The following is a 24434-nucleotide window of genomic DNA, read 5'->3' as shown; positions in this document are numbered from 1 at the left end:
AGTTCTAGATGAGGAAAGATTTTTTGAGAGTATTGGCTTGGGCACATTCAAAGCCTGTTGTAGAAGTTGGACAGCAATGTTGTGTTTGATTGGATATCTGATATGGAGAAGCCCTTTGAGTATGAAAACACTCCTGATAATAGGAAAGTGAAACTTGCAGTTACTAGGTTGAAAGGTCATGCTTCACTGTGGTGAGAGCATTTGCAAACTGATAGACATAGGAGACAAAAGGAAAAGATCATGGGTGAAAATGGTGAACAAGATAAAGAAAAAATTCCTTCTTACTGATTACCAAGTTAGCTTATTGAGAAAAATGCAATATTTGAGACAAAGAGACATGACTGTGAAGGAGTATAGTAAGGAATTTTATAGATTGGACATCAGATTTGTACATGTGGATGATGATGTTGAGAAAATTGCAAGATATCTAAATGGATTGAGATCTGGAGTTCAGGATGAAATACATGTTGTGAAATTGGAAAGTGTGGAAGAAGCATATCAATATGCCTTGAAAGTTGAGGCAATCTTGACAAAGAAGCATGAACAAAGAAAAAGAGATAGAGGTGGTAAATTCCAGAGAGGCAGAGGTAGATCTTATGGTGAAGGTGGCAAATCTAATAGTTCTATGCAAGATAAGGGCAAATCTGAATGGAAGAATGATGATAAAGGCAAGACCAAGTGGAAAGGTGGCAACTCATACCAAGGAGGTACTGCTTCATACCGAGGAAGAGGTAATTCTAATTCTAGAGGTAGTTTCTGTGGTAATTGTTTTAGATGTGGTAAAGATAGACATAGATCCATTGAATGTAGATCCTCTGAAAGTGGACAAGGTAATAGAAATGTTAAGTCATTCAAGAAGACATTGCAAGTTCACCGAGTGGACCTGAGGTTTGAGAAAATCTGATGGTGAGAAAAACTTTATGTAATAAGGGAAGTGATGAGGAACCTGTCCTAAGGAGAAGTATTTTCATGACCTAATGTAAGATGGCTGGAATAATCTTTCAAGGTGATCATTGATAGTGGAAGTTCTACGAATTTGGTATCGGAAGAGCTGGTCACAAAGTTGCAGTTGCAGATGTTGAAGCATCCTAAACCCTATCATGTTTCATGGATCAAAGATGAGCATAAGATATTGGTAAGTGAGCAATGCATTGTGAAGTTCAAGATTGGATATTATTTTGATGAAGTGCTGTGTGATATTATGCCTATGGATTGTTGTCATATTTTGTTAGCTAGACCTTGGCAATATGATAGATATGTTGTACATGATGGAAGATTGAATCAATATATTCTGTGGGTGAATGGGAGAAAGAAAATTGTTGTGTTTGATTGAAGGTCTAGATTAGGTTAAGTGTACTACTATGAGAGTTTACATGGTTAATGGAAAGAAATTTGAAAAATGAGTGAAGAAGAATCAAGTTTTTTTTGCTATAGTTCCTAGAGGAACGAGTGTTGCTACTAATGACCAAACAACCGAAGCTGGTAATGACTGAGTGATAGCAGAAATTGGTAGAGACTGAGTGCCAGAAGAAATTACAGAATTGCTGAATGAATATAAGTATATTGTTGCTGAGGATATTCTTGATGGTTTAGTGCCAGTTAGAAGTATATGTCAATGTATGGCTCTAATTCCTGGAGTTAGTTTTTTGAACAAAGCACCATATAGATTGACACCTACAGAGAATGAAGACCTTAACAAACAAGTGCATGAAGTGTTGCAGAAGGGTTTGATCATAGAAAGTTTGAGTCCATGTGTTGTACCTACTATATTAGCACCCAAAAAGAATAGAGAATGGAGGATGTTTATTGATTCCAGAGCCATTAACAAGATCACAGTGAAATATAGGTCTCCTATGCCGAGGATGGATGACATAATTGATTGTTTGAGTGGAGCAAAGTATTTTACCAAGATTGATTTGAAGAGTGGCTATCTCAGATTAGAATAAGAGAAGGTAATGAATGGAAGATTGCTTTCGAGACAAAAGATGATTTTTATGAATGGTTGGTTATGCCTTTTGGTTTGACTAATGCACCTAGTACTTTCATGAGGTTGATGAATGAAGTTTTGAAAAGATTTTTGGGTAAGTTTGTGATTATTTATTTGGATGATATTTTGATATTTAGTAAGACCAAGGAAGAACATCTTGAGCATTTTAGACAAGTATTGCAGAGATTGAAAGAGGAGAAGTTGATGATTAATTCGAAAAAGTGTTCTCCTCATCTTGAGCATTTTAGACAAGTATTGCAGAGATTGAAAGAGGAGAAATTGATGATTAATTTGAAAAAGTGTTCTTTTATGCAAGAGGAGATTGTCTATTTTGGATTTGTGATTTAAGTTGTTTGTTTGAGAATGGATCTTGAGAAGGTTAAAACAATTTTGGAATGGCCTATACCTGAGAATGTGGGTGAGGTAAGATCATTTCATGGTTTTGGTATTTTTTACAGAAAATTTATAAAGAATTTCAATGCTGTTTGTAATGCTATGACTAAGACAATGAGAGGCAATAAAAAGAAATTCAAGCGGGCACATGGAGCTGATAAGAGTTTTGAGACATTGAAACAAAAGGTTTCTGAGTTACCTATATTGACTTTGCCTGATTTCAATAAGATATTTCAAGTTGAATGTGATGCAAGTTGTACTGTAATAGGAGCTCTATTAAATCAAGAAGGTAAATTTGTTGCTTTCTTTAGTGAAAAGTTGAATGATGCTAAAAGGAAGTATTTTGTGTATGATCAAGAGTTTTATGCTCTTGTTCAAGCTTTGAAGAAGTGGAGACATTATTTGATTCCTAAGGAGTTTATGTTTTATACTGATCATAAAGCTTTACAGTACTTGGCAAGTGAACATAAATTGAATCAGAGATATATGAAGTGGGTTGAGTATTTACAGAGTTTTAATTTGTGATTAAGCATAAAAGTGGAGTTACTAATGTTATTTGTTGACTGAGATGAAAGTTGAAGTTCTTGGTTTTGATGAGATGAAAGAGTTGTATGATATTGATCTTGATTTTTTTGATGCGTAGAGAGAGGGTAGAGTACCAAATATAATAGATCACAAGTAAGTATGATGAATATTTTATTCAAGAAGGTATGTTGTTCAAAGGTATTCAATTGTGTATCCCTAGAAGTTTTATGAGAGTTAATTTGATTAAGGAAAAACATAGTGGTGGATTGGCTGAACATTTTGGAATATATAAGACATTGTGTTTGTTGAAGGAGAAGTATTATTGGCCACAAATGTATAAGGATTTTCGGAAGTTTGTGAAGATTTGTAGGGTTTGGCAAGTTGCAAAAGGAGTAAGTCAGAATACTTGATTATATGCACCTATTTTTGTTCCTGAGAAACCTTGGAGTGACATCAGTATGGATTGTGTTCTTGGATCTCTTAAAACAGCAAAGGGTATTCTTCTATATTTGTTGTTGTGGATAGATTTTCCAAAATGGCTAATTTTATACCATGTAAGAAGACATCAGATGATGAGCATGTTGCTAAAATTTTCTTCAAAGAAATTATTAGATTGCATGGTTTACCAAGTAGTATTATTTTTGATAGAGACAATAAATTTGTTGGTTACTTTTGGAGAACTTTGTGGAAGAAGATGGGTACTGAGTTGAAGTTTAGTTTTACATTCCATCCACATACTGATGGATAGACAGAGGTTGGGAATAGAAGCTTGGGTAATTTGCTGAGATGCTTAGTTGGAGATGAAACACATAATTAGGAAATGGTATTGGCACAAGTTGAGTTTGCATATAGTAATTCTCTGAATAGAAGTACAGAGAAGACACCTTTTGAGATTGTTACTAGAATGCAGCCTAGAGGAGTATTAGATTTAAGGGATGTTGCTTGTGAAGAAAAGAGAAGTGGTGCAGGAGAAGAGTTTGCTGATTTTATGGAGTCTTTACATAAGGAAATGAAGCTGAAGTTGGAACAAAGTAATCGGAAGTACATGGAGAATGTTGATAAGTCTAGAAGACACCATGGTTTTGAAGTTGGTGATAAAGTGATGGTTCATTTGAAGAAAGACATATTTCTAATTGGAACATACAATAAGTTGAAGATGAAGAAGTTTGGACCTTGTAAGATCTTGAACAAGTTTGACAGAGGTAATGCTTATGAAGTTGAGTTACTCGATGACATGGATATATCTCCTATATTCCATCATGTTGATCTATATAAGTATCATGAGTCAGATGATGAAGTTGTTGTAACTGATGATATCCTAAGAACCAGATTGAAGAGGCTGAAAAGATATTGGATCAGAGAGTTGGTTAAAGCAGAAGAGGAATAAGTACTATGAATATTTGGTAAAGTGGAAGAACATACAAGTTGAAGATGCTACATGGATTTCTCAATCTAAGTTAGATTTTGCTCAGGTTGTTACACTTGCATGACTAAGGAGAATCATTTCTGTCTACCCTGGTTGTTTGATGCAGGAGCATCCTGGGTTGATGTGGTATCCTACATATTTGTGTTCGTTCTACCGGTTGCTGCTGAGTTCCTATAATTGCCAAGTTATAGCAATTGCCGAGTGCCGGTAATTTTGTAGTATTTGCTGAGTTGAAGTTATCTCACGTAATGTCAACCTTGGGTTAACATGTTATCCCATCTCGCTTTGCAGTGTGTGGCGAGTTCCACAGTGTGTGCCGAGTGATCCTTCATGTGTCGAGTGATCCTGTTAATGCCGAGCGTCAGCATTTTGGCCGAGTTTTTTGCGTTTTGGGAGCCAACTTGCGTGATTAATTCTGATCGCGAATTTAATGATAAGATCTTGTCTTGGGATGTGTCCTGATCATTTTTGGGTCAGCCTTTCTGTTATGCAATGTTATAGAATCATCTGTAAGCCATTTTGGTAAGTATAAATAGGGTGTTTAGGCTTATAGTTAGGGCAGATTTTGGGGAGATTTTGGAGAACTTAGAAAGTTCAATTCATGTGTCTGGAAGTGCAAATTTGAAACTAGATCTTGGATCTTGAATGTATTTTGTATCTAGTCGTAACATAGAAGGCCTTAGAGCTGGGCATGTATGCTGATTATTTGATGAATCAATAAAAGTATTTCCTCCTTTCTCTGTCTCTCTGTGGTGTCATTCTCTTTGTGTGTTTGCTTCTGTTTTGTTTACTCTGCAAGGTTGTTTGCATTGCTGGGTGTGCCTTTGACCCTAGCTCTTCTTACCCTCCTTGCATCATATTCATTGCAAGATTGAAGCATCGGAGATGAAGACATACACAAGGATTTAGGAGTATTGTGTAATAATGACCTGACCTTGAAATATGAGGTTGCGCACCTAAATGAGCTGAATTTGATCAAGTATATGCTCTACACAGAGTTTGATAATCATAAGTGGACTAGTATTATCTTGGGTAGAGTTCATGATTAGATGTTTTGGATAAGTGATGTACCAGTTTCAATTGACAATGATATAATTCACAAGGTCACAAGTCTGAGCAATGAAGGATGCAATCTAGTGAATGATAGAAATGTAAGAAAGATAGTCGAGATAAACTTGTATACAACATTTGATGGAAGGATCATGAAGGTAGACATGATTTAGGACAAAGGAGTCAAGGTGTTAAGTGAAATTTTAGGATACAAGTTTAACCACAGTTCTAGAGTGAACTCAGTGTCAACATGATTTATACATATGTCATATGTAATGGCTGTAGAGAGAAGGAAAATAAAGCCATGTGAGATAGTCAGAACACAAGTATTGGGCAACATTGCAAAGTTGAAGAAGACTAAGAATGCAATCTTTAGATTTGAGTGTTTATTAACTCATCTATTCCTCTATGCAACCAACCAGTTCCCCGATATGACTAGTTGGGAAAGTAATGAATGTTCTATGAAGTTGGTAACACAATGTCACAGGGCCATATTGGAGAATGTCAAAGATAGTGACATTGACAAAATGATGAAATTTTAGACTGAAATGAGACAAAGATACAAAATCCCTCCTTCCATGGTGGAAAAGTATTAAGACGAGATATGTTTCATGGTGGAAATTGATAAAACCTGTATGGAAGCAATAGAACCTAGGGTGAAATTTATTGAACATCTGGGATATGAAATGAGTGAACTCATAGAAGGGTATGTGTAGATCATACTCTAGTTAGAGAAAGATACTAAATGCTCTAGATGGGGTACATATGAAGAAAAAGTAAGGGAAGTACATTCTGAACTTCATAGGAAGGAAATCAAGAAGAATGTGGAGAAGAAGATAGATTCTATTCTCAAGGAATCTGGTATGATTAGAGAAGAATTTAATGACATTAAAGGAATTGCGCTAGAAATGAAAGTCAGTGGATAGAATGAGGTGATAGAAGCAACACTAATTTCTATTGCATCACCATTTAAACGTGTAACAGTTGTAGAACCTAGTGCATAGGTATCTACTATATCCTATATAGCAGTTGCACAAATGTAACTAGTCAATGTTCAACAACCTAAGAAGCAACCAAAGGTTAAATCATCAATTGCATAGAGAAAGTTTGAGAGATTGATGAAAGTAAAGCAAGAATCTTCACCATCCTCCATGAAAAGGGTCAAATAGACCACTAGTGGACTAGAAAAGAGGAGAAAGACACTTTAAATCAGTGATTCAGAGGGATCAGAGGAAGAAACTGGAGACAAGCTAGTTGAGCAAGCAATCGAAGAAGGAAGAACACCTACAGGCAAGAAAACATGGAAACTGAAGGTAGAGAATCTTAATATGTAGATTATAGAAAATGAGAATTTTGTATAGTTGAATAAATATTATAGTTTGTATAGCAATATGGATGGGAGACAACTAAAGAATGCTATTGTAAGGAATATGATTCTTAGAAGCAAAAGATTTGATAGCATTCAAGGAAGTTCCCAAAAGATCTATATACTAGGTTGTTAAACAGGACAAGAAGAGTAGTAGACGAAGACTCTAAGCTGAGAGAGAGCATGATTAATAAATTATGTGAAGTAAACACAAAGGAAGACTTAGAATTTTGAAGGGCATTGAACCCTTGCTGAGGAACAAAAGAAGATCTGTTCTTCTGATGGGAGGAAATTATGAATAGGTCAGAAAAGAAACTGAGGAAGCCATGGTCAAATACATGACTTCCATGCCAAAAGATAGTGTACAACCAATATCAACAAGCCCAGTGTATGTAGAAGCGAGTACACCATCTTATGGCGAACAAGATGTTGAGGAGACACAACAAGCACATTCACCTTGTCACATAGTTATGGGTACTGAATCCATGCAAGTGGATAGTAAACACATAATAGGAAATACTAAAGAGAACCCTTTTGCAATATATGGATCGCTCAATGTTGGCAATATTACTGCATATACTAGTTCTGATGAAGAGGATGAAGAAGAGGAAAAGAAAAGGGCAGAAGAAGATGTAAGGAAGAATAATGTAGAAAAGAAATATTGAGAAGAAGAGAATGGGAAAGAAGAATAAAGGAAGAAATAGTAAGAAGAAGTAAAGAGAAAAAAAGAGGACAGAAAGAAGAAGCAAGAGGAAGAGGAAAAGAAAGAAAGCCGAAAAAAATTCAGAGTTGAAGCAGCATAGATGGAAGATTGTGATGCAAGAATCAACATTCTTGCCTAATCTAAAACATATGAAAAGGGAATCTGAGAAGGTAGAGTTTTAGCATGAAGTTGACATAACTTATGTTGCACCATCAGTTATAACTATTGCAACATCAACAACCCATCATCAGTAGTCAAACTATTGCCCTTATTATCTGATGATGATGATGATTAGAAAGGATTGATGAGCTCTTTGGGAAAATTGTTTCAAAAGAAGTCTTGGATAGGATGCTGAGGATAGTTCACACAACTGTTACAAATCTAGACTTGCAGACTAATGCAAAAGAGTTGGTGAAATCTTTTGATGAAGAATTCAAAAACTTGTCTTAAATTGCTTCAGTACAAGCAAAAGCCAAGCATGATGCATCACTATTAGATACAGTATGCACTAATGTGAGAAATGATATAAAATCACTTGATGTATGCATCAAGGACTTGAGAAAGAACATTGATGAAGGTGAGAAGTTGTATAGACAATGCACACTGTCATACAGTTACCTATTAGATTTTGAAGATAATATCAGAGGTTAAAGGAGTGAGCTTCATACACTCACTACCAGATTACAACAACTTGAGGCCATCATTGAAGATTTTGGAAATAAAGTGGAGAAGACTCACAATGCTATTAGAACAATTGAAGCTGATAAGGAACTGATAATCAGAAGGTTCTCTATTCTTGCCTCCTATGACAAATTTGCCTATATTGATTTGAGTGTGGATTACAAGTTGATTAGTGTAAGGTCACACAATTTTTGTATACAATTTTTGACACCTTTGCCATTGATGTCAGATAGGGATAAGTATATGTAAGAAAAATTGTATATGTTTGTAAAAAGAAGAATGTATATGTAAGGAGTAGAACACCTATATACCATTGTAAGGAGTGTTAAAGAATGTAATGATCCCATCAAAACATGAATGAAATATTTTCTATTTTGAAGGAAATTTTGTGTAGTTATTTTTTGGATTCATTTTTGTATGAGATCATTTTGGGACTTAGCCCATTTCCCCAAATGTTGCCATCAATTGCAAAGGGAGAGTTTGTTGGCAATATGATTAGTTAGATGTGGAGGGTGTTGTCATTTATGGCAACATATATTCAATATTTCACTTACGTATTTAGAGTTAGAAAATTATCTAAGTGTTAGATAGTTTGCAAGAGTACAAAGACATATGTGATGTGTACGAATGACACAGTTTGAGTTAGCTTATGGGCAGTTGAGGATTGACAGATGACAACGTGTTGATGACGTATATTAGTGTTGATGAAGGATGCCCTCCTTAATACCATAAACACATTACAGAAACAAAGAAATAACAAAAAATGTGAGAACAAAATATGTACTTATTATTTGCACTGCAAATGCGGAATTACAAAATTCACGCCTTCATTACAGTAATTTTCAAGACTAAGCTGCGAACTACTACCCAGAGTTGTCGTAGACAATGTTCGGGCCTTTCTTTAATCGGAAATTTTAAGGTTCTAGACAATGAAACTTAATACCTAGGGTTGCCAAACCATAATAATACATAGAGTCTGCCAAATACATCTTTGAATATTATTTTAGATATTTCGAGTAGCCCAACTTCGGAAGGCCATAACTCACGAACTGTTTCTTCAATTAGCTATTATAACGACTTTTCAGAAATGCTAGGTCTTGATCTACAGGCTTGGAACGATACAAGCACCCTTGCATCGAGTTTTTTGACCTCATCTGAGCACTCTAAGGCTTCTAATGGTGAGGCTGAATATTTTTCTGTAAATTTTCCACTGAAAATCTGCAATAACTTCTTCGATACTTATGCTTGAGCAATGAGATTTTTATGGTAGGCTTAGAACTCTAAAATGAACCTTCCTGTAGAAAATGAGAACATTCTGAGCTCATATGAAAAACTTACTAAAAATAGCAAGTTTCGATGAATAGTAACCACCTTGTCTATTATTCCTTATTAAAATATAAAAGAATGAAAATAATATATTTTTTGGGTGATGCAAGATTGCTCTTTCACCTAGTGTGCTCCTGCATCAAGTGTGTAGACTTGTGTAGACTATACGACGGAAGTTACAATTGATCTACCAATTTGGGTATTTAATAGAATATAATAGAGAATATTAGAGAACTGGATTGTACGACTTAAGGAATTATTTTGGTGATAAAATAATTATTAAGCCTTAATGGGGCAACATCCTAGATATTTACCCTAAGTTTTATATTAAGTCAGGCATGTGAAGATATGAAGGCCGACTAAGCAAAGCTATATTAATTGGTGAGATATAAGTAAAGATCTTATCTTGCACAAATAAGGTGTAGTGAATAAGTGATGGGAGCTAGTGTGAAAAAAACTTATATGATATGCGAGCCTTATGTGGTGCAAAATCTAATGTACGATCAAAGTAACTGTGAGATACAATAGTAAAGACAATATTGTATATGTACTTGCTCTTGTGAAGAACTGAATTGTATAATTGTATGTTAGGTTAGTGGGCTCTTCTTGTATACATTATATTTGGTCTACCAACTCCTAATAGGGTTGAAGCAACTCCTAACAGGGTTGAGGCTTCTAACAGGGCCTAGTCCTCTAACAAGGACTCGAGGCACTATATGTATTTCACATAATCCTAACAGGGTCAATGTCCTTAACAAGATTCTTTTCTTTAGTGGATCATCTTGTGGGTGTCATCCCCACTGGGGTTTTTCGTTGGTCAGGGTTTTCCTAGTTAACAAATAATGGTGTTATGGGTTCTCTTTGTGTATGGTCATATTCCCCCCCCCCCCTTTTAGAATTATTTGTTTCTAACAAACTGCACATTGAAGTAATGGATGTAAATATGTATCAATAAAGAAGATGATGAATACCTGAATGTAGATCTCCTCCCTTGATGGGCATCAATATGATAGAGCTTGAAGAGAAAATGCTCACAAAGAATCCTTGAATGCTTGATGAAACTCCTTCGTTTGAATGCTTGAATATCTTGTATGCCTTGTAAGTGTAGCTTGCTTCAATGTATAAGATTTATTAATGTTACAAAATGAAGCCTTCATGTCTCTTTATATACTAGTTTTCCGGTGGAAAGTCAATATTGATCGACTAGAGAACGAATGCTTACAAATTAAAACATTAAGACTTTTGGGGCCCTGAGGTCCATGATCATTAGGGAAGAGCTAATCCTGTATCAACCTATTTTGCACTAGGTCGACTTGGGACGAATGCAAAATGATTCTAGATAAGGTGGGAGAAAACAACAGAAAGAGGGCATTGAGCATAGATCCATCCATGGTGCAAGAAGTCACTATGAAACGTATCCTAGATGGTTTTAAAAGACAAGTGCATCTATTTTAAGTTGGTAAACCTACATCATTATATCTTTCATATTTTATTGCATTTGATTCATTCCAAATAATTTTATTTTTAAATTTTAAGGTAGTTAAACTTCCAGAGATGACAACTTTTTAACTGTAGCTATGATTGACTATGATAACCTCTTTTTAGAAACACCTCCTAATTTACAGCGTATCAACCGTATGAGCACCATCAACCAAGGTTTGATCTCATTCTAGAGCTTCTAGGGCCTTCAAAATATATTTAACCATTTTATACCATATATTCTCAATGACTTCACTGATACAAATGGTATTGTAATGGAACTCAATTGGCAAGCTGATATTTCTAAGATGAAGCTCCACTTATGAAAGCATAATATTCTCATCTTGACTAAAAATAATAGGTTTCTACAAATAATAACTCTTTGTTGAAAGACTCATATATGAAAAGATAACAACAATATTTTTAAGTAATACAAGATTGCCGTTACACACAGGATGCTCCTACATCACTATCCCTCTTCATTAATATCAGGGTCATCCTCTCTACATCTCCATACTGCTTAGGAGTGTATGGAGTTGTCTTATGCATATCATTCCGATATTTTTTCATGGATCCTCACAAAACTTAATACTAGTTTCATTCTCAAAAGCCATTAAGAAATAAATTACATGTCAACAACTCGTTCTTTACAAATAAATTAGGGATAGATTTGAAGAACTGAGGTAGATTACATCAACTCTTAGTTTGCACATCAAGTAAAGAGAGATTTGGAAAATCAAGATATATTCTAGATCAACTTTAAGTTTACAAACCAATGAAGTAAATTTAGAGACATTGTATTTATAATGACAATTATAAGTATTTCTCTAAGATAAAGAAGAATTCCGATCTCAACATAATTGTAAGTTAATTTTCTTTATTAATAAAATCTAACTATACATAGAAACAAGTTCTAAATATTGTGATACATTTTATAAACTTTTTTTCAAGAAATTAGTAAAAAAATAATTTAGAAATATTTTTAGTAAAAATAATTTAAAAATATTTTTAATAAAAATAATTATTCCTATTTCACTATCACAAGGACATATATAATCTCTTTTGTAGTTCATCTCCTTTGCTAATGAACTATTGTAATCAAAGTTAACTTAGAATGTAATGTCAATTTTAAGTATAGTATAAAGAAAGAATTGTTGATCTTGTGAACAAATATTATTATTTAAAAAAATAAAATGATGTTTATTTCATTATATTTTTTGTGCAGCATGAAAATGGTTTTGCAGAAATACACGGTACATGACAAACAACCCAAACTTGAGGTATACCTAGGACTTATAAATTCCTATTTATTGTACACATCACGATCATAATATTATAGTGTCTTTTTATTTTGATTTAAAAAAGACATCTATTTTTATTTTTATTTTAATTTAGCTAGACATATTAGCATTTTAAATAAGAATGCATAGTATTTATATTGAAGAATGTTACACATAGTTGTTGCACTAATTTTGAGTATTGTAGCTTAATTGAAAGTAGAATAAGTATTGATGAAAGTCTACTCCACTTCAGAGAACATTTTAGCTCCGAATAGTTTATATTATTTATTTTAAAATTGGAGAATAAGTTGGACTAAATTGGATAGCTGAATTGTCACGACCTTAGCAAGATTTTATCAAATGCCATTCTATTTGTCATTATTTTAATTAATTACTTTCCAATAGAAACTACATTTTCACAATTGTCTATTGAATACTTTTCTTACATTTTCGAAGCCTGTAGTTCTAGTTACTCTAAGAACATATTATCGAAATATTTTTGGAAGTGTGTCTTAATTAACTACTAGATTCACCAATACCATTAGGGTTTGTTAGGTTGCAGGAATCGCTGAGTGCAGCAATCGACTATGGTGGAATAAGCTCACTTTAGAAATTCACTTATTCTTAAAATAATTTCAGGAATATCACAAACCTGTTTGATTGACCCAGAAGAGAAATCTGAAGATAAATGTTTTTGTGTTTGGTTGCGAGAATCAAAATTAGATTTTTTTTTTTAATAGTTCTTTTATCAAATCTTCTGCACATTCTACAAAATGGTGCGGACTTGTCAAACATAATACATGAAATGTTGCAAGATAAATTGGCAAATAAGGGTTATTTTATTGCAGAGAACGATGGCATAGTGGGACACGATGTGCTAGAATCAAAGAGGATAATTTGGTTTGTGTTAGCAAGGATTCATTTTATGCAACGAGGATTCCACATTGGCTACATTTTAATATATTGCAAGGGTCTGACTTTGGAGATAATGTTTTCTTGTCCCAGCTTGAAGAATATATTGCCAAAAATATTTTCTTCAGTAAAAGAGGAGATATGCTTCTTTATTAATTTTGTACTTCTCACTTCTGTGTTCCTTTGTCAATCAGGACTTAAAGGATCTGGAAGTCTCTCTGAGATGATGTTTTGTGTCTCATGTTGCGCTTCATTTCACTTTCTCGCAGTTATAGGGAATACCTGAGGTGAAACTTGTATGAACTCTTCCCTCTTGCATAGACAACACCTCTATTTCCATAGAATGGGCTCTTGCTTATCTCAGAACAAATCCTCATGTCCAAGAGAAGGCTTATGAAAATATTGTACGGGAGAGTAAAAGTGGGTTTTATAGTTTGGATGATTTAAAGAAGCTACCATACATACAAAGTGTGTGTTGGAAACTTACAATTGGAACAATTATTGTTTTGTCAATGGTGTCAAATCTACTAATAAGACATGTTGCTATTTGATCTAAATGTGATATCTATTTGATTGATGAAGAGGATTTGAGAGATTGCTCATAACAATAGCACCTAGACATTGCTCATAACAATAGCACCTAGACAAAAGGTTGAGTTATGGAAATGAAGCTACAATGGACATTTGGTTAGTTAGACTTTGACAAGACAAAGTGATTGTTTATATCATGAATGTAAAGATTAACTGAGCAATAGAGTAAAAGAACAAGGAATGTTGATTGATGCTAGTGTTGACCGAGCATCAATATCGACCAAGCCAAATAGTTGATGCCAAGCCATAAATTCTATAGCACCCAAGTGATTAAGTGATCAATGAGTGTTAGAACTTAGTGATTATCGAGTGAGTGTATTTTGAATGTGTTTAAGAACTGTGATTTCAAGCTGACTCAGTTGATTTGTTGCGATATGTAAACCATGTTGAAGAAAAGATTGACGAGTTGGATCATTAAATTTAAGATGAGGATTAGGTATAATACCTATGATCCAATTCGAAGGATGATAAGTTTCTAGAGGATGATCGAGAAGATTTTTTCCAACTATTAGTTTCTTCCTTGTCAAGTTATAATTGTTGGTATTGATTGAGTTTTTGTTCAAGATTGCATGTGTAAGTAGCGTCTAGGTGACCTACTTCTCGTCCTTTCCCAAGGCTCTCACTTTGTACCTTTTTCGAGTCTCCTTGGCATGGCCTTTACCTATTCTTCCATGAGAGTTTCCTGTTATAATAATGTGTTTGGGGTCTAGGTGATTTAGGAGCGGTTGAGATGTGTTGGGCGACCCCCTAATGAGAAGTAAATTTTCTGTTTTTCAATATCTGCTATCTTGCCCTAGTATACCATTTCCTACAGATTCTAAGCAATCAAGTTGTTTTCCCCTTTGGCGAACTTCATCAAGCACGTATCTGAAGAACAAAGTCAACAAGGCATTAATAAGCTATGCATATGGTTATATTATAATGGAATGATCCACGAAGGTGCAACTCAAAGCCATGAAGGTCTCGAGTTAAGTTTCTAAGGTAAAAATCTACTCAAATTTAGAAAGACGGTTTTGCGGGTTTCTAGCTACTCACTAGTGGAAGTGAATATATTTTGTCTTGCTTCCGAAGCTAATATAGCTTGTGCCAATTTTAAGTCTTTTTGTACAAGCAGTATGAGCATGATGTTAAAAAGAACTATTTTGAGCTCATAATCAATGATGCATGCTCGAGATCTAACCTCGTAGCCATTAGACTCAGATTAAAGAAAAAATACTGCAGAGTTTTCTTTACTCCGAAAAATGTTGCTTGGAGAGGGGTTTTCCATCCCTAGGTAATGTGAAAGGCCACTTCTCCAAAGTCTTTGAAAATAGAAACTAAAGTCACTTTAATGTGCGAATATTCTCCGGAGATGCCCAAGAGATACTTCTAGAAAAGTCAGCTATGAAGGTGCGGCCCCAATATAAAGAAAACTAATTGTTAAATGATTAAGGCAAAAAATGAAAGAGTGAAGTGTGCAAGCTATTAAAGGATCATTCATCGCACTACGATTTCAAATTAAAGAAAAGTTGTGCTTATGGAAAAGTTTCTCTCTCCACTGCACATGTTAAGTTATCGAATATATCTTTATTTCGTATTCTGAAGTGCAACAAGGCACTTTCCGCAAAAGTAAAGCCCTTGTTTTGGTAAGTGACTTCTAGTGATAAAACTTTACTTTAAGTAAGAAGGCTTTTGGGGTTATGATTTTTTATGTGCGTCAAAATGGAAAGTTTAAATAGTCGTTGATTATGAAATTTAATGCAAATCCTACAATTATGATGGTTGGCATGCAAATCCTACAATTATGATGGTTGGCCGAACTTAATTTTGTTTGTGTAGCACCAACATTTGGATTCTTATATCTATTTCATCAGAATTGCTTGAAATTTGTTTCCTCAAGTATTTGAAAATGACTAGTTATCGAGAAATGCATCATGTGCAATCATAGCAAATAGAAATTAGAGTTGTGGGTTATGATAAGCTTATAGGTCTAGAGAGTGAATTGAAGGATTTAATAGATACGTCATTCAAGTTTTATGATTTAGGTGATCTCCATAGAGGACATAAGTCTCAACCTATTCACCTAATCACTCAAAAGCTAAAAGAGAGCGGATTGATAGAAACGGTCAGATTTCCCATGGTAGTACAAGCTCCAAAGTTAGTAACAGATGTATTGAGAGATACGATCCAGAAACAAAGCAAATTCTGTTTCCTGATCAGGCCATAGTTCTCTCAATCGACAAAGCTTTAATGCAATATGCGTTTGTCATCCCTCTAAAGGAATATTGTGATATTGACTTCGGCTCTTCTGTATCCATGTTGAACAACAAGAAGACCCTAAGGAGGGAGGATATGCAAAGGACTTGGTTTCAAACACCACGCTCGAATAAGAGCAAGATGCCCAAGACCCTTTTCAGAACTAATTTGAAAAGGGAGATCGTAGAGACCCTCGCCTTGCTGCTCAAGCTAAAGGAAAAGGGAGAAGTTCTAGAATTTATTGAGCACCAGTTTTTCCTAGTGCAAGCTATCTATGCCGAAGGTCTTCAAATCGATTGGCCTGAGATCATCTCTAATGAGTTAGTTTCATGGATGAATTCAGCGCAAGTATTCAAACATTTCTACATATCCTCTTATCTAATCTATGCCTTGGCTTCACATCACCTATGGCCTGACCTTCCCAATGTTCAAAATTATGATAAACGTATAAAGGTGTATGAGTGCTACTCGCACCTAGAGCTGTAAAGTAGTTTCAACGAATATGTGGCAGTGCATGATGCCTTTAGAATGCGATTGTGTTGAGAATTACAAGGCTGCCTTAAGAGAAGATTTTCACCTGAAGCAATTTCGGCTAATAGCCAATTTGGATGCTCATTCATCTAGTTTCCATGCTTCTCCTACCTATGGATATGCGCCTTTGATGGATTTCCCAAAGGACATCCTAGATACCTGGAGGACAAGGTCGTTCTGGTCTAGTTATGTCGAGAATTTCTTAAAGTGAACACCTTGTGTTCAAATGTGAAGAAGATAGCTAGGATTTCCTTCCCCATATTGGATGGACCCTATTCTAGTGCTTCTAGATCCGATGCTTGAAATCTAATGAAGAGCTTTGAAGGCAAGATCAAATTGATTGATTATGAGGTACTCAAGGCTCAATATGATCCAGTGAACCTCATGAGGGGCCATTTTAAGTTGGGATATGCCCACAGACATGTTCTAGACATCAAAGATTACTGGGTTTGATGTCTTAATGAGTACTAGACTTGGGAGAAGTTTTGGTCCTGGTTAAATATTGATGAAATTAAATTGTACAATGATTATATTGATGTTTCCGACCTTGTAGATGATGGCTCGTACATGCATACCTTGTCTTACGAGAAGATCAAAGACACTTCCATTATGTCTACCCTACCTACACGTCCTGTTGTTGACACCATGGAGGTCCTCATCCACAAAATTATAGAGAGAACGAATAACTGGGTGTAGTGGACCCGAGCAAGGAAGAAGAGAATAGGAAGCACTAGTTTTACATGTGTGGTATCTTTTAGAGTTGTCCAATCAATTGCAGCAACTACCACCACAATTGCTACTTCAACATCTGCAGGGCCAACACAGTGTATTGGCAAAGGTGGAGACCAACCTCCAGACAAGAATGTGCCAATCATTCCTACCTGTAGAGGTGGCTCTCTTCTGCACACCAAAAAAGTTTGGAAGAAGGAAGGAGACAAGGGAAAAAAGAAGGAGAAAGAGCAAGAGAAATCAGTGGCCAAGCCAACCTCTCCTGTTGAAGTCATCAATTTGGATGGTGACACTAACCCAATGGATGGACAAGATACATCACAAGAAGGAGATACTTTGGCCCTCTCAGTAACTAAAGTTGCTGCCTTCACTGCTGCTTCTTAGAGCAAGAAAACTCACCTAGTCCCTTGGAAGTTGTTTGATCCTACTGCCCTGTAGTCTGCAACCAATGTCCTCTCAACAAAGTCATTGTTGGAGGAAACCATTCATCGAAAGAAGCAAAGGTATGAAGAAGTCGACCCATCAAATGATCTTATCACACAAGCTACTTCTTCTCATCCACCCTTGAAGAAGACAAAAAAATAGAAATCCATTGCAGCTTTGGCTAGTGATACTTCTACTGGACATATATTGGTAGAGATTGTAGAGCCCCAAAAAGAGGGGAAGCTCTATGAGCTTACCGTAAATGACTTTCAGAGCAGAATGGTGGACTAGGTATCCTTATTCATGACTCCATGGTGAATATATGGAAGCCCACCAATGAGAAAATTGAGCACAGGCTAGAAGAACTAAGAGCTGAAAAAGAGGTCCTCAAGGCCTCAAACAAATATTTGATGGAATATATTACATTTGCATTTGGGAGTACCTAAACAAGCCAATTCGACCTGATTGCATAGGAGAACAACAATTTAATTATGAAGCTGCAGCGAGAAGGTAGTTCAGGCAAATTGGTTGTGCATGAGTTGATTAGATGAAGGCACAAGGTCCCCCACTCATTGAGAATTTGGGAAATCTACTGTTAGATGCTCACAAGTTAAGAGAGGCAACTTCTAGCCATCAAATTACCATGCAAAACACAACAGATAGACTAATAGAGCAATTGGCACTATTGCAAGAAGTGGTCAATAAGAAGACCAATGTTGCTATCTCCCATGGGATCCTTAAAATAGGTAATGAGCCATTGTTTCACTAGAAGCAATCTTTGGAATTTATAGTGGAAAGATCTCCAAGATCTGCAAATGAGCTTAAGGACATGAATGACCTGGTGCAAAAGCTAATAGAAAAGCTATTTGAATATTTGAAAGTGCTGAACATAGAGTCCTTTGTGGTTGCTAATGGCAAACTAGTAGATATTCAGAGGATGAAGTCAAAATTACTAACATTTGTTGATGAACCTGTTGATTCACTCAATTTCCAAATGTCAAAAATCCAAGAGCTTTCAACAGCTAACGCGAACATAAGGAGGGCATCAGAGAAGTTCCAGTCAAAGGTTGCTAGAGTGGATGAGTTAACAAAGATGCACTACTACTGGATGATTCGAGCTAACAATATCATCATCCCAGTATCGAGGAACTAGATAAAGTAATTGCTGCAATGAAAGCTTATAGAGCTAGGGCAGTTACTCCTAAGAAGGCATGATGCTCTTACATTCACCTGGACATGTCTCATTCACTTAGCTTAGCCTTTGTAATGGACAATGATTTAGTCATGTCCTATTTTTAGTTTATTTTATTTAGAGATCCTCTGCATTGCAATCATCTAATGTAACTGGCCATTCTGAGAAGGCCTATAAATGTAACCTTTTGTGAAGTTAATAAGATCGACAAAGTTACTTGTGGGAAAACCTTTGTAGCCGGGACTACTATGTCTGACTTTTAGTCCATTTTTAATTCTGCTATTCATTTAGTTACAATATTGATGCAGGAGCATCTTGGGTTGCCTTGTTATCCTACTCATTTTTGTTCATTCTGCAAGTTGGTGCTGCTTAGTTATTGTAGCAATTCTTTCATGTGCCTCGTTATTGTAGCAATTCCTTCATGTGCCGAGTTACCTAGTGTATGCCAAGTGACTCCATGTGCCGATTTACCCAGTGTATGTCGAGTAACCCTTCATGTGCTATATTTTCCTGCTTATGCCAAGTGTCAGCATTTGGACGTGATTTCTGCGAGCTAACTTGCAGGATTTATTTCAATCACAAAATTTATGTTAAGATCTTTTCTTGGGATGTGTCTAGACTATTTTTGGGTCGGCATTCGTCTTATGTAATGTTCTAGAATGATTTGTAAGCCGTTTTGGCAAGTATATATAGAGTGTTTAGACTTAGAGTTAAGCAAGTTGTTGGGAAGAGGATTGGAGAGTAGAATTGGAAAGTGCGAATTTGTTATTGGATCTTTGAATGTGAATGTATTTGTATTTTTCAATAACCCAGAAGGCCTTACAGTTGGGCATATATCAAGATATTTTGATGAATCAATAAAAGTGTTTCACTCTTCTTCCTCCTTTGGTTGTTGTTCTTTGCGTTTACTTCCGTTGTGTTAACTCTTGCAGGGTGGTTTGGATAGCTAGGTGAGCCTTTGGCCCTAGTTATTTACCCTTTACCTATGTTAGGTGGTATTAGAGCTTGAGGTTCATCCTTGTAGAGATTGGACCATGTAGAACCTTGATTTAGATTTGGTTGTAGGGTGGCAAATCTGCGGATTTGACTTATAACTTGCAGAGGGTTACGATCTTGTAGGAACCTAATTTGTAAAGATGGTTTGTGGTAGAGGAAATGCTGATAACGCCATATTGGATCAATTGAGATAAGTTGCAGCTAGATTAGATGTTGTGGAGACAACCCAGAGGTGAGGAGCACATCTTGATGATGCAAGTGATGATGAAGCAGCAACATCAAACCATAATGTTGAACCTGAAGAAGATCAAGATGAGGAAAGATTGTTGCCAGTGTTGTCTAGGGAAAATTCAAAGCCTTTTGTAGAAGTTGTTCCTTATGATGGAAAATTGGATACCAATGTTGTGTTGGATTGGATCTCTAATATGCAAACAGTCCTGATAATAGAAAGGTGAAGATTGCAGTCACTATGCTGAAAGGTCATGCGTCACTATGGTGGGAGCACTTGCAAACTGATAGATAAAAGAGAGGAAAGGAGAAGATCATAACTTGGCCAAAGGTGGTGAACAAGGTAAAGAACAAATTCTTTCTTGCTGATTACCAAGTTAGCTTGTTGAGAAAGATGCAAAATTTGAAAGAAAAGGACATGACTGTGAAACAGTATACCGAGGAATTCTATAGATTGGACATCAGATCTGGACATGTAGATGATGATGTTGAAAAAATTGCTAGGTAAAAATAGATTGAGATCTGGAATTCAAGATGAAATAAGTTTTGTGAAGTTAAAAAGCATAGAAAAGTCATATCAATATGCCTTGAAAGCTAAGGAGATCTTGACAAAGAAGCATGAACAAAGACAAAGAGGTAGAGGTAGTAGATTCTAGAGGGGTAGAGGTAGATCTTATGGTGAAGGTGGCAGATCTGACAATTTTGTGCAGGATAAAGGCAAATCTGAATGGAAGAAAGATGACAAAAACAAGACTGAGTGGAGAGGTGGTAGCTCATACCGAGGATGTTCTGGATCTTACTGAGGAAGAGGTAATTCTAGAGGTGGTTTTCGTGGTAATTGTTTCAGATGTGGTAAAGAGGGACATAGATCGTTTGAATGTAGATTGTCTGAAAGTGGGCAAGGTAACAAAAATACTGTGATTCAGGGAGATGACGAGGGTTCACCAAGTGGACTTGAGGCTGGAGAAAATTTGATGGTGAGAAGAACCTTATGTAATAAGGGAAGTGATGAGGAACCTGTTTTAAGGAGAAGTCTTTTCAAGACCAGATTTAAGATGGCTGGAAAATGCTACAAAGTGATCATTGACAGTGGAAGTTCTACAAATTTGGCATCAGAAGAGTTGGTTACAAAGTTGCAATTGCAAAGGCTAAAGCATCCTAAACCCTCTCCTATTTCATGGATCAAAGATGAGCATAAGATATTGGTAAGTGAACAATGCCTTGTGAAGTTTACGATTGGACATTACTTTGATGAAGTTTTGTGTGATATTATGTCTATGGATTGTTGTCATATTTTTTTGGGTAGACCTTGGCAATATGATAGATATGCTATGCATGATGGAAAATTGAATCAATATACTCTTTGGGTGAATGGGAAGAAGCAAATATTGTTGCCTTTGATTGAAAGTCTAGATGAGGTTAGTTGCACTACAATAAAAGTTTTTATAGTTAATGGAAAGCAATTTGAAAAAGAAGTGAAGAAGAATCAAGTCTATTTTTCCATAGTTCCTAGAGGACTGAGTGTTGGTAGTAATGACCGAGCAACAAAAGCTAGTAATGATTGAGTGACAATAGATAGTGATAGCCGAGTACCAGTAGAAATTACAGAATTGTTGAATGATTATAAAAACATTATTACTGAGGATATTCTTGATGGTTTACCTCCAGTAAGAAGTATAAGTCATTGTATGGATCTGATTCCTGGCGCTAGTTTGCCAAACAAAACACCATGTAGATTGACACCTATAGAGAATGAAGAACTTAATAGACAAGTGCATGAGATGTTGTAGAAAGGTTTGATTAGAGAAAGCTTGAGTCCATGTGTTGTACCTGCTGTATTAGCACCTAAAAAGAACGGAGAATAGAGAATGTGTACTGATTCCAGAGCCATTAACAAGATAACAGTGAAATATAGGTTTCCTATGCCGAGGATGGATGACATAATGCATTGTTTGAGTGAAGCAAAGTATTTTACCAAGATTGATTTGAAGGGTGGCTATCATCAGATCAGAATCAGAAAACTTGATGAATGGAAGATTGCTTTCAAGATAGAAGATGGTTTGTATAAATGGTTGGTTATGCCTTTTTGTTTGACTAATGCTTCTAGTACTTTCATGAGGTTGATGAATGAAGTTCTGAAAAGATTTTTGGGTAAGTTCATGATTGTTTATTTGGATGATATTTTGATATTCAGTAAGACTAAGGACGAAGATTCTGAGCATACCAGACAAGTATTGCAGAGGTTGAAAGAGGAAAAGTTGCTGATTAATTTAAAAAAGTGTTCTTTTATGCAGTAGAAGATTGTGTACTTGGGATTTGTGATTTCAGCTGATGGATTGAAGATGGTACCTGAGAAGGTCAAAGCAATTTTAGAGTGGCCTATACTTGAGAATGTGGGTGAGGTAAGATCATTTCATGGTTTGGCTAGTTTTTACAAGAAGTTTATAAGGAATTTTAGTTCTGTTTGTAATACCATGACTGAGACAATGAGGGGAGATGAAAAAGAATTCAAGTGGACACATGGAGCTGATAAGAGTTTTGAGACTTTGAAACAAAGGGTTGCCGAATTACCTGTATTGGCTTTGCTTGATTTCAACAAAGTATTTCAAGTTGAATTTGATGCAAGTGGTAATGCAATCGGAGTTGTATTTAGTCAAGAAGGTAAATCCGTTTCTTTCTTTAGTGAGAAGTTCAATGATGCTAAAAGGAAGTATTCTGTGTATGATCAAGAATTTTATGCTATTGCTCAAGCTTTGAAGAAATGGAGACATTATTTGATTCTTAAGGAGTTTGTGTTGTATACTGATCATAAAACTTTACAATACTTGGGAAGTCAACATAAATTGAATCAGAGACATATGAAGTGGGTTGAGTACTTGCAGACTTTCACATTTTTTATTAAGCATAAGAGTGGAGTTACTAAAAGAGTTGCTAATGCATTGAGTAGAATACGTTCTTTGTTGATTGAAATAAAGGTTGAAGTTCTTGGTTTTGATGAAATGAAATAGTTGTATTCTGCTGATCCTAATTTTTCTGAGGCATGGAGAGAGTGCAGAGCACCAAATCTGACAAATCACATAAGTAAGTATGATGAGTATTTCATTCAAGAAGGTATGTAGTTCAAAGGCATTCAATTGTGTATTCTTAGAAGTTCTATGAGGTTGAATCTGATTAAGGAAAAGCATAGTGGTGGATTGGCTGAACATTTTGGAATTGATAAGACATGGAGTTTGCTGAAAGAGAAGTATTATTGGCCACAAATGCATAAGGATGTCCAATTTTTTTTAAAGAATTGTGGAGTTTGTCAAATTGTAAAAAGAGCAAGTGAAAATACTAGTTTGTATACAGCTATTACTGTTCCTGAGAAACCTTGGTTTGACATCAGTGTGGATTTTATTTTGGATTACCTAAGACAATGAAGGGGTATGATTACATATTTGTTGTAGTGGACAGATTTTCTAAGATGGCTCATTTCATACCATGTAAGAAGACATCAAATCTTGAGCATGTTGTTGAACTTTTCTTTAAAGAGATTGTGAGATTGCATGGATTACCAAGAACCATTATTTTTGACAGAGACAATAGATTTGTTGGTTATTTTTGGGAAACTTTGTGGAAGAAGATGGGTACTTAATTAAAGTCTAGTTCTACATTCCATCCACAAATAGATGGACAAACAGAGGTTGTGAATAGAAGTTTAAGTAATTTGCTGAGATGTTTAGTTGGGAATAAGCCAAGTAATTGGGAGATGGTATTAGCACAAGCTGAATTTGCGTATAATAATTCTGTGAATAGGAGTACAGGGAAGACACCTTTTGAGATTGTTACTGGAATGAAGCCTAGAGGAGTATCAGATTTGAGAGATGTTGCTGGTGAAGAAAAGAGAAGCGTTGCAGGAGAAGAATTTGTTGATTTTATGGAGTCTTTGCATAAGGAAGTGAAGTTGAGGTTGGGACAAAGTAATCAGAAGTATAAGGAGAATGTTGATAAGTCTAGAAGACATCATGATTTTGAAGTTGGTGATGAGGTGATGGTTTATTTAAAGAAAGGAAGATTTCCTGTTGGAACATACAGTAAGCTGAAGATGAAGAAATTTGGACCTTGTAAGATCTTGAAGAAGTTTGACAGTGGTAATGCTTATGAAGTTGAGTTACCTGATGACATGGATATATCTCTTATATTCAATATTTCTTATTTATGTAAGTATCATGAGTTAGATGATAAAGTTGTTGTATCAGATGATTATTCTAAGAAGTAGATTGAAGAAGTTGAACAGATATTAGATCAGAGAGTTGGCAGGAGTACAAGAGGAAAGGATTACTATGAATATTTGGTGAAGTGGAATAACAGTTATATTGAAGATGCTTCATGGATTTCTCAA

At 35.5% G+C, this 24434-nt stretch overlaps 1 protein-coding gene across 3 annotated transcripts in view; it reads left to right on the top strand.

Moving 5' to 3' along the window:
• The window catches only part of LOC149533991 (MADS-box protein AGL24-like), a 160172-nt gene that overhangs the window by 90923 nt on the left and 44815 nt on the right, over positions 1 to 24434 (top strand). For all 3 annotated transcript variants that reach the window (XM_089804400.1, XM_089804401.1, XM_089804399.1), the window contains exon 3: positions 12162 to 12216. In XM_089804400.1, the coding sequence (XP_089660526.1) occupies positions 12162 to 12216 (55 nt within the window). The remainder of the gene's footprint in view (positions 1 to 12161; positions 12217 to 24434) is intronic.

The sequence above is a fragment of the Cupressus sempervirens genome, chromosome 10 (assembly GCF_028749045.1).
Source record: "Cupressus sempervirens isolate cs-2001-9-10 chromosome 10, ASM2874904v1, whole genome shotgun sequence".
Classification (NCBI taxonomy): domain Eukaryota; kingdom Viridiplantae; phylum Streptophyta; class Pinopsida; order Cupressales; family Cupressaceae; genus Cupressus; species Cupressus sempervirens.
This window is presented reverse-complemented; position numbering and strand designations above follow the sequence as displayed.